Source organism: Rhododendron vialii, chromosome 8a (genome assembly GCF_030253575.1).
Source record: "Rhododendron vialii isolate Sample 1 chromosome 8a, ASM3025357v1".
Classification (NCBI taxonomy): domain Eukaryota; kingdom Viridiplantae; phylum Streptophyta; class Magnoliopsida; order Ericales; family Ericaceae; genus Rhododendron; species Rhododendron vialii.
In genome coordinates, this window is record NC_080564.1 from 33,481,865 (window position 1) to 33,492,786 (window position 10,922).

A 10,922-nucleotide genomic window follows, 5' to 3' on the forward strand; every position below is an offset into this window, starting at 1 on the left:
AGATCACCAAAGATATTAAGCTAGTGCAGTTGATCATCAAAATAGATTGCGTAACGGGCCAGAGTGGATGATCAATAGAAAAACCTAGTTGTTCTTATTTACAAAATCCAAATTTAGCCAAAATCGCTCAAAGCAATGCTAGCTGAGAGTTACAGAAAAGCAACCATACCAGGACCTCATTTCCTGTGTTTTCCACTTAATATATCACAAGGACTAATACTTTACAAAACGGCAAAAGATAGAGTTCTGGTTTTGACCAATTATAGGAACACAACTTCAAAATACAACTCCGTACGCAAATGCATCCAGAGCAGTGCACATGAACCCAAATACATTAGACAGATCCGAACACAATTGTGTCTGGAAGTTGCATTCCTAGACTTCTTGTCTGGTTTTGGTTCTTGTTCCCAACTCTTGTTTTGCTGGCGAGTGGTAATAGAACACAGTGCGAAAAGAAAGTTCGTTTTTTCATGAAAAGTAACACACTATATACAGTACTGTGCAAAATATGATCTTGGACCCAAAGAGAGCTGGAAGATCCATCATTTTGGCCTGGAGCACAAGGTAGTCAACTGAACTTTTTCCTGGTACAAGAACAAAATAAACAAAGGAAAAGAAAAACGATTAGGGTAGAACAATGTATACAGCTTTCTGAAAATTTTCGCAAAGATGCACCTAAAATCTTTGCATTTGGACATACCTCAACCTCATCATCGTCGTAACGAACCACAAAGAAGCACCTGCAGCCCCGGATATCATGTAATCTTCTCTGGATACTCACAATGTGTGCATCACAGTAGATCGCTTCTTCGTCGGTTTCCTGAAGAGCATAGAACCCAAATGTTTATTTTTTGCTTCACTCAGTACTACTGGATAGGTTGCCTATTTGCTCAAAAGAGATCGAAGGAGATGTTCTTTACTTTAGCAAGTTTTCTCAACTTCTTCCAATGTTAATATCATGAAGGGCAGGGACAAAACATACCCGGAAGCATAGGACAAGGTCTCCAACATTGACGCGATCACACTCTGAAGGTTCTAAAGGAATAGAACGTTCACGCACTCCCCTTTCTACATTCACCCACTCGTCATCCTCTTTACGAAATTCAGCAAATCTTACACGAACTTCCTGTAGTAACAAATTCAATTAGTACTTAGATTTTTCAGATGGGAATTTACCTGTTATGAAAAGATCGAAAGTAGAATACTTTCAAACATGTAGTTTTCAGTCACCCCTCCTTACAGTTACAAAAACACTTTTTTGTAACACCTACAAAACACTTGGAACACATGAAATTGCATGGAAAATGAAATGCGCTCTCAGGCCACATTCTACAGCAAGTGGTTCATTGAACCTTAGCTCCAATTACAAGCCTATTACAAGCCAATTACTCAAAGGATTACAAAAGGCAAAGATTGTGAAATAATTACGATATCGCTGCACCTCAAGTAAGCAAATTACGATATCGCTGCACCTCAGTTGGCAGTTACCACCAATATTTCAGGAATTAAAAGTTCAATGAATAAGCAGGCATCTCAATTTCATGACACAATACTTCAACCTATGGATGCCGATTACCAGATAGTATCACCCAAACCTAGTCACCAATCAAAGAGATTCAAGCATATTTGAAATTCAGTTCAGACCACGATCAGGAAAAATGGATGTAGGGGAAGTCATTCGATAATTTTCCCCAGTACTTAATGTTTTGGAAGGAAAAGGCTTGCGGAACAAGATTAATACAAGCCTGAATTCATCACTTTCTTGGCAAAGTAATCATGGACACAAATAACTATCTGAGCGTAGATCTTACAAGTTCGCCAGTGTGAAGAAATCTGTGGTTGAGGAACGAAGCAACGTCATACCTGAATGTCAAGAAAGAGATTGGTGTTACCTACAAAAGCATCTTATAACTTCAAAAAGACACGTACACGTACACATGGACATGGTATGTGTGGTGTAACACTGGTGACAGAAATTCCTCGAATTGGTCTGCCAGTAGGAATGGCTTCTGATCTACCTCATGTCTGGATAGAATACGATTGTAGGTTTTCTTATCGCATATGTATGTTGGCACGCAAAAACAAGTTGCAATGGGTGATGTGATGCCAATGATCCGTTTCCAGCTTCATTAAACGTAAGTTAGCATCTTACAAAGAAACTGCAAAATCCTGATCTACTTGCAACGGCCCTCCCACAGGTGATGCTGCTTCCCCCTTTACCATCTTTACGTACTTGAAAAGGAGGTCCAACAGCTCAAGCTGCCATTGACCCTCTTCTGTCTTTAGACTCTTTATCTCAATCATTACATACAATGCTGTCGTAGATATCCCGGATTTGATTTACCCATTACCCCACTCTATCAAGTGTTTGAATAAAACAGAAACAAGAATAACAAATTGATTGAAATCACTATGAACATATTTCAATAAAATGGATTCATCCTAAGTTCCTAACATATGGATTGGAGGTAAGCACAACCACCATTCTCTAGCATTGTGAGGTGCGATAGTTTCAAGTCCATATAAGAACACTATAGCTGCCATTCAAATGGTAAGCCACACCACAAGGAAAAAAAAGAAGAAGCAAAAACACAATTTCCACAGCCAGAAGAAGCATCAAATTATGTCTACAGAGAGTCAGGTTCAGATGAGTTTGGCAATGAAGAAAAGGTCAATAAACAGAATGGAAAATTATTTTGAACATGATTCAATTCATTGGATTCATCCTCTAGTTTATAGAGTAGAGGTTGTGCACCAGTTTATCAGAAGCATAACCACCATTCTTTAGCACTGTGAGATTGATGATTTCATTTCCATGAAGAACATAGAAGTGATTCAACTAACAAGAAAAGAAAAAAAGAAGAAGATTTCTATAGACAAAAGAAGCATTAACTTTTGTTTTATTGAGTGCTAGACGGAAGCTTACCAAGCACCATCCTTCGACGATTTAGCTTCAAATACCAAATCTGAAAGACCTGGGACGCTTTCAACTGCAGAAAGAAATAGTATCATCAGACAGAGGATGGCACACAAACTCTGCAATCATGGAACAGTTGAAAGAATATCCTTTCAAGACACATTCGCTGCATGGTACTAGAAGTTAATAATTTGAAGTGCATAGAACCATAATTGCGGATGGTATGAAGACAAAACAAGAAAACAAGTGGAGAAGGCTGGGAAGAGCAACTAAGTAACTGCTAGACACTCTAAGTGAGGAGTGAACGAATTAGAAGAAAAATGGGAGTGAGATACAACAATTGGCTAGCTCCCCTTCCTGCCATACCAACCCCACCAACCCAACCTGGTATATACAACATAGTACACGCCAAATACATTCAAATTCCCATTTAAAACTCAATACAATGGAACACAGATAAAAACTAACGAAAACAAAGAAGATTGATGAGGCGATGGATGAACTGAAAGTATTGTTCTTTAGAAAGAGTTAAATAAGCTTTCATTTGGCATTTATGTATAGGAAGGGCTTTAGGTATATTGGTCTAACAGTACACGTGGCATGCCAATTAACTGCCACGTATTGTCCTCTCCGATGTCTACCTGTGCTCGCTTGATTGGTAATAAAAGGAAACTAGAGTATAAGGTTTCATACATGGATGAAGCTACCATTTATGTAATTTATTTGTTCGTGTAAACCATGGGGAAAACAAACTATCATCCAACATAGTATGTATTATGAGAATAGTCATCAATTGCGTACATATTGATAAGAAAGAGAACCTTTAGGCTTTTGATGACTTTCTGGTGCATTAATTGGGATGGAGAAATCTAGAGGAGGATCTTCAGGCACAACAACTGAGGGATCAGAGGGAGTGACATCATCCTTTAAGCTCTCCATTTCTTTAATCTATCAAAGATTCAAAATACCGGTGAGTTTTTCATCAAAACTCATCCCCTGGAATGCATAAGGTTTCACAAGAACGAGCGGAAAGTCTATATGCAAAGACTTATTTGCAAAGAGGGCAAAGATCAGGAGTAGTAGGATGCACGTAGATCACACAAAACAAAGAGGGCTCCATGTATTGCGGACAGCTCCGGACGCATCAGTCGAGACAAGTCTGTGCATTACCATTGCTCATAATTGGATTTGCTCACTGAATTCCATTGTCATATAATCATACGAACATAACGGTATATAGTTTCCTTTTCTTTTGTACTCACTCTATTGTATTTTGTAACTTTTGTTTGCTTCTAACGAGAGACCGTGTCCTGTTCCCTTTCTGTTTGTTTCCTAAGGGGAGACCATGTCATTGTGAATTTCAAAATTAAACTACTTCGCGAAATGATTTTTCGTGTTCTTTTGGCACGCTAAAAGATCTCAATAACCACTTTTGAAAGTGACAAAAAAGTTCAAAAATTTATTGTTGAAAACACTTCTTCTTAAGATAAAAATGACACGATTTTTTTTTACAAAACAAACAAAATGACACTATTATTTTTTTTTTGGAGGGGGGTAAAGAAAATGAGACTACAAGACGATTATGTTAAGGGTCCTTCTATAGACGGCCTACAGGGCGTCAATAAGCAAAGAAAAAGACAAAATACAACACACTCTGGCGCATTTTTTACACTTTTCAATACGCTTTCACACACTTTTATACATTTTCACACATTTCAATACACTTTTTAAACCTTAACGACAACCCATTTAGCATTTTCCTCATGTTAATATACCTTTCTCAGGAACAACTTTACCTTATGAAATTCCTGATATGAACAGAGGCAATTCTTTTGGAGAAAAAAACAAGTACGTAAGCATGATCACACACACACAGGCTGAGATTTTTCAAGCAAAATTGCGTAAACGTAAGCAGATTAAGGCGAAAAATAATCGTACGGACTAAATTTACCTCAGCTAGTGTAAAAATTGAAGATCAAAGCATCCATGCATCCATTTTCCCAGAGAGAGAGAGAGAGACTCCGTGTGTGTGTTTTTCACTTTTTACAGACTCCTCTTCTGTACGGAGTTACAGTTTAGGGTGGTCACCTTTTCGACACGTACACGAATTCTTCGTGGGTCGTCGGATTTCCAGGGGCTGTGATCCATGGGCCGTATAGTCCAAATTCTTCTGTTTCTAGCCCTTATTATTTTGTGTTGGGCCCATCACTATAGTAGAACGGTTTAGCCCACAACTTCCTATGTCCTTTCGCACTCAAATTGCTTAAACCGCATTGATCCTTTTTGATAGGGAAAATGACGGCCTATGACGTGTTTTGATAATTAATACCCGCCAAGAACATGTAGCTCAGGTGTCCGAGTTAGTTTACACGCAGCTCGACTAATTTAGGGATATCAATCCCACCACCCACTTGCAAGAGTACCAATTAAAATTAGAGCGAAATTCTGTGAGGACTAACCCCGTAGGAGCTAATAGTACTTGATCGAGAGGTTTTGAACCCGAGACTTCTCGAAAGAGAAAACCCCTAAGTCCCAAGCCTTGACGACGAGGCCAACCGGGGTTAACTATGCAGTGATACATGGAAGAGCAGGAAAATGAAGGGTTTTCTTTACTTTATTTCGTCAATTATGAACGGTTAGCCAACAGTTTTATTTATCCTTTCACACACTTCTTAAGATCTTCACACTTGGTTTCTTACACTTCTCAGATACTATATAACTCTTGGCTGAGATCATCTTTTCTGAATTGTGAATAACTCAGAAAAGTAGTATAGTGAGTTTGGTTTCATTGATCAGAAGCTAGTAAAGGCGCGGATGCAATAAACACAAGAGAACTTTATCAGAACATTACGAGCTAGACATGATTCAAACTTAGCATGCCACCTCTCTGAAAAGCTTCAACTATCATGGAAAATTGAACCCGCGATCTCAACCATCGATGTCGTAAATTACATCGTTTATATGGGAAAAAATAGCATTTGACAAACACGTTTAATCACACTCATGTACATATTCGAAAGCATTAATCCCCTCGTGACGACAAAGGAGACAACGTAATTTTTTCGTTCTATAAATATTTGTTGCGAAGAAAATGAGGGATACCGCAAACCCTTAACACTATACTCCATTGGCATGGTGAAGCACTTTCCCTATCTTCACCCTCTTCAAAAAAATCACACCCTTTGGATACTAATTTGTTGGGGGGCAAAAAAACCATTGAAAGCTTGTTTTGACCAAGTAATGGCTTGGAGGATCAAGTGAAATAAACCCAAAAATGGTAAAGAAGAGTGAAAAGTATTGCCACCAAGGCTTGTAGGCCAAGTGATATGGGTTTTTTCCCTTTATTTGTTTTCAAACTATTGGTGACGTTTTGGGGAGAACAGAGGAAAGCCATAGAGATACAACTGTCTTCTTCAGCTTCTCCTTTGAAGATTGGCCTTCCTATCACATGCTTGTACTTCCCACCACTCCATGCCTGCAAGAGAAAAAAGGGGGAACTCCTTAACTGTAAAGTTTAATATAATATGATTAGTACAAATTTGTAATGATTTTGTCCATTAACTTGAGTAGAATATCTCCTAATGAATGATTAGTGCCCCTTCACAGAGGTTGAAGTGACAACTCAAAATTGTACTAATGATTTTGTCCATTAGCTTATTATTATGGTCATGCTGGACCACAATTCATAGCAATGAATCTTTTGCTTAAAAAAAAAAAAACCCAGCTTGGCTTTAAAAAACCGGACGATACCACAGCTGAACACTCCAACGGTTTAATCTCCGGAACACCACACACGGTCCACATCAATTTTTAAGGCATAATAGTTGTTTTATTGACAAAATCGAAAGTACCAGACATTGTTGTGTGATGAAACTTACCTGGATTTGATCTCCAATTGTGATGACTATGGCATCTTTATCCGGGCAAAAAGACACCCACCCTTTCTTGGAATAAACATGAAACTCCGAGGATCCATCACAGAGGTGCAAACAGAGTGCATGAGAGTAATCTGATCCCCTCACCAGCATTCTGATCACATCATATTTCAGTGAGTTGGCCGACTCATCGCCATTGATGTTGGGGCAATGCTTGTAGAGATAGCAGATGGAGTTGGCAATTTCTTGACCTTCTGTTGTGCCATTTTCACATATTGGGTTTCTCATGGTGTGCTCCTTTAGGACTTGGAAGATTTTTCCAGCTATCTTCTCTATCTCCAACAGAAGTCTTTCCATTTTATTACTGCAATGCGAGAGGAATTGTGACATTAGAATGTTTGGTCAATGCACACTAGCTAACATATGTATAGTGCAAGTAAACATATAACAAATCCGTAAAAATGTATTCTTTATTATGATCACAGAAAAGGTGATATGTTACGCCCATGAACGGCCCGTAGAATTTTACTAAATCACGAGGAAGAATGCATGTTTCTCATCACAATGTGTAGATAATGTATGTTACTATAACTCCATTCCATTTTCTATTTTAGTTCAACTTGTAAATGAAAAGGTACGGCATTTAAAGTATGACGGCATATATGGCAAGACATATATGGTGAATTATTACAAAAAGAATGACAATTCGTTTGTACTTTTATCTTGAAATTTACGCTTCTATGCGTTTGGAAAATCTTCCTCTTATCATGACAATACCAAGTTAGCTAGAATTATAACTTATTATCAACGTTCATCAAACAATAGAAAAAAACAACAATGAAAGGTTTAGAATTAATTTGAGATATTTTTTGGACAATGACCAATTTCTCATTGTCTTATTAATTAGAAATAATTCTAGTATTTGGGTAATTCTTTAATTTTGGAATTTCATTCCAAACACCTCAATGTCCTCATATTTGAAAATTACGAAGAACTTAATTACAATTAGCAAATTCAAGATGACCGTTAATTTACCTGAAATTTGAATATCCAGTTGGCCAAACTCCCTCCATTTCCAACTCCAACCCTTCATCTCTACACCAAACAAACTCTTCCCCCATCTCTCTCTCATCCTCCCCACGAAACTCCTCAAACCCATATACCTTCTCCGGCGACCTCACCACCGCCGCCTTCTCCTCTGGCGACAACCCGAAAACCCCGGCTCCGGCCGTCAAAACCGACCGGACAACTTCTCCCCTGATCTCGTGATTCACGAGCTGAAAACACCCGCTTCCGGAGATAGATCCGAGGATTTCTTGAACGGCATCGTCGAGGTTGCGAAAGTCGATTCTCGGAGGGTTTTGGATGGATTTTTGGCGGGGGAAGACTTTATCGGGCAAAGTGAGGTTTGGGACGGGGAGAGAGTGTTGGAGGAAATTGGACAGGACGTCTTCGTTTGTGACAGAGGAGCGGCGGCCGGAGGCGACCGGGGAAGGCGGCGGGGCGCGGAAGTCGACGGGGGCGTGGTCTGTTGATGGGTCGGGGGAGATCAATGCCATTGGGAGATGATAGTGATGGGTTTTAGATTGATTTTGAGTTGGGTATGGAAATTACAATCTTCGTTTGATTATGTATAAATTACAAATTAGTTTCTCTTTCTAAAACTTTCTTTTTGTGAAAAAGGAAAAGGAAGAGGATGGAGCAGCAATGATGGCATGTCCAGGAGATCTCCTAGTCCTACATTGAGAGAGAATAATCACTTTCTCTTTCTTTGCCTTTCTATTTCTTCTGCTTTTACTTTTCCCTGTTTGTGATCATCCATCGAAATGGATCCTCTCCCGTCCTTAATTTGAATCGAAGGGGACAATCTAGAATCTAGATCGTCCATCGCTGTGATCAATGGTTTCGATTTGTTTTGAGGCTCTTACCGGTAAAAGTCTTGGAGCAAATCAAAACCATTGATTGTACCGATGTATGATCTAGATTTTGAGTACAAAACTTGAACCGGATAGAATCTGGACCCAATTAATATTGGAAGAACTTTTTTGGTATAAAGAAGAAACGGAATTTGGGAAATTCATAAAGAAGTTACATAAATTTAGTACTATGTTTTACTAAAGGGCAATGTTATAGTGTCCACCTTTGGAGTGCATTAATAAGGATTTGCTCAATACATGTATTACCAAACGTGATTACGAAAATACTATTGTTAACAAAATTAGATTTGTGAAATCAATGAATTGTCATGATACACGCGACACTCCAAGACATTGGTGAGTAAGATTAAGTCTGAAGAGATGTATACAAAATAACTCTGGGCTTAAGTATTTTAGACCATATTGTTCGACTATCGAAAGATTATTAAGCTTAGAGACAGTCTTTCGCATTGTGTTCCCAAAAAAAAGAGACAATCTTTTGATTTAGGTAATGTTTTGACTTGTAAATTACCATGTTGTCTAGCTAACATCCCATCGTTGTCCCCTGAAATGAACAGTTATGTTACAAATCTATGGGTAAAAGGGAAAAGATTGTATGAATTTAATTGTGGTGTAGACCAATGGAACTACTCCTTCAAAATTCATGTGCGCGTGCCGGTAAGCTCAATCTGATTAAGCTTACCGACCCGTACGCAACGAACGAAAAGAAGGTTTGAGCAACACCATCAAAGTTTGAGGTTTTGACTGCAGCTGTGACCCCAAAAAATGAAACAAAAATAGGGTTTTGGCCCTCTGGGCCGTAACGGCTTGTTTTTTGGGCTCGTTTTGATGGGTTGGGCTCAATGAGGAAGACAGTGTTACATGTTGAAGGCCTTGTAGATTATTATTATTTTTTAACCAGAAAGAAACATATCATATATAAATATAAAAAGGACACTATCGATCTAAAGTACAAAAAAACAACACAAAATAACAAAACAAAATACAAAAAGGCCGTCTAGAACCAAAAGGCCTTGTTGATTGAACATTCCATGAATTTTTGCTCATTGATTCTTTGTATATTTTTTTTAATCGGCAAAAAAACATTTATTAACTTGATTAACACCAAGTATATTTATTGATTCATTGCCAAGTGGCATTCGGCCGTTCCTTTTGGCACAAAGGGCTCGGATTGAATCTGACCGCATACAGATCTAAACCTTCCATTGCTCGGTCAAAATCCGAGCCGTCGATTGCCGAGATAAACGGCTAGATTGACCAATCGGTACCCACTTGGTAGGGGGTGCTTGGCAGAATCCCCCATTCCTAACATGTGACACAACATAAGCAATTTGTCACTTGAATTCAAATCCATGGTTTAGTTCGATCTCTATACATACAAGACATAATTAAATCCCTGACCTATATAAATAAGTATTACTCATGTATACATATTATCGTACAAAAAACCAAAAACAAATAAAAAAATGTGTGGGTAAATTTGTTCGGACAATTAAGTTATCAATAAAAAAAAAAATTAGCAAGATATATGTGGGCCATTGAGACCTCTTTGTGTGTAGAGCTGTAGGCATTGGCACGATTTGTCTTCTTTCTCTTTTGTGTTTTTGGTTAACTGAAGCATCAGTGTAGAGGCACACAAGTTGTCAAATTTTGTTCTTTCCCGTTATGTCAAACCACTTTCTTGATTCCTCCATTTTGGTCATAAATCCACCAACAACTTGTGACATCTTAGCGACAATTTAAAACGAATATTAGACTTTTTAACACATTATTGCTTCCCTCGTCGGCCCTTGTCATTAGACCACTATCACTGCATATATTTTAAGCCTGGACTCTTGAATCTTTTGCTTTTCGAGTGGTGGCAAACAGTGACGGCTATATAGCTTAGTTTAGATGGTCACATGAGCACCCCAAATTCCTCCCCCCCCCCCCCCCCCCCCCCCCCCCCCCCCTTATAATACATGTAAAATTTTTAGGTTATTTTATCATTTGAACACTCAGTCAAAAATTAAATGAACCTCATCCCAATTTTTGAACACTCAGCTCTATATTATGAACATCCATCAATTCAACTAATTTATAGTTGAACACCTAACACATAAGCCCAAACTAGGTACATATTTCTAAAACATCAAAAAAAAAAAAAAAATAGAGAGAAAAACAATGACCTATTGGTATCGGTATCATACTTTG

General features: G+C 38.4%; 2 protein-coding genes across 2 annotated transcripts; both read right to left on the minus strand.

Moving 5' to 3' along the window:
- Positions 1–200: 200 nt before the first annotated feature.
- On the minus strand, positions 201–4,987 carry LOC131299274 (protein SAWADEE HOMEODOMAIN HOMOLOG 1-like). The gene is made up of 7 exons (XM_058324917.1): positions 4,869–4,987; positions 3,739–3,865; positions 2,927–2,990; positions 1,812–1,863; positions 983–1,126; positions 701–820; positions 201–584 (listed from the first exon to the last, which is right to left on the minus strand). The coding sequence occupies exons 2-7, from the start codon at positions 3,854–3,856 to the stop codon at positions 543–545; spliced, it is 540 nt and encodes a 179-aa protein (XP_058180900.1). The 5' UTR covers positions 3,857–3,865; positions 4,869–4,987; the 3' UTR covers positions 201–542.
- Positions 4,988–5,801: 814 nt separating this feature from the next.
- On the minus strand, positions 5,802–8,453 carry LOC131299250 (1-aminocyclopropane-1-carboxylate oxidase). The gene is made up of 3 exons (XM_058324889.1): positions 7,828–8,453; positions 6,796–7,156; positions 5,802–6,392 (listed from the first exon to the last, which is right to left on the minus strand). The coding sequence occupies exons 1-3, from the start codon at positions 8,349–8,351 to the stop codon at positions 6,171–6,173; spliced, it is 1,107 nt and encodes a 368-aa protein (XP_058180872.1). The 5' UTR covers positions 8,352–8,453; the 3' UTR covers positions 5,802–6,170.
- Positions 8,454–10,922: the final 2,469 nt, after the last annotated feature.

Excerpts from the sequence above, each read along its gene's own strand:
- LOC131299274 (XM_058324917.1), bottom strand. The coding sequence starts at position 3,856 with ATGGAGAGCTTAAAGGATGATGTCACTCCCTCTGATCCCTCAGTTGTT. Across the intron at positions 1,864-2,926 it reads TCGTCGAAGGATGGTGCTTG|GTATGACGTTGCTTCGTTCC; the intron begins GTAAGCTTCCGT and ends CTTGACATTCAG. Across the intron at positions 821-982 it reads ACCTTGTCCTATGCTTCCGG|GAAACCGACGAAGAAGCGAT; the intron begins GTATGTTTTGTC and ends TATGCTCTTCAG.
- LOC131299250 (XM_058324889.1), bottom strand. The coding sequence starts at position 8,351 with ATGGCATTGATCTCCCCCGACCCATCAACAGACCACGCCCCCGTCGAC. Across the intron at positions 7,157-7,827 it reads ACTGGATATTCAAATTTCAG|TAATAAAATGGAAAGACTTC; the intron begins GTAAATTAACGG and ends CTCGCATTGCAG. Across the intron at positions 6,393-6,795 it reads CAATTGGAGATCAAATCCAG|GCATGGAGTGGTGGGAAGTA; the intron begins GTAAGTTTCATC and ends TTTCTCTTGCAG.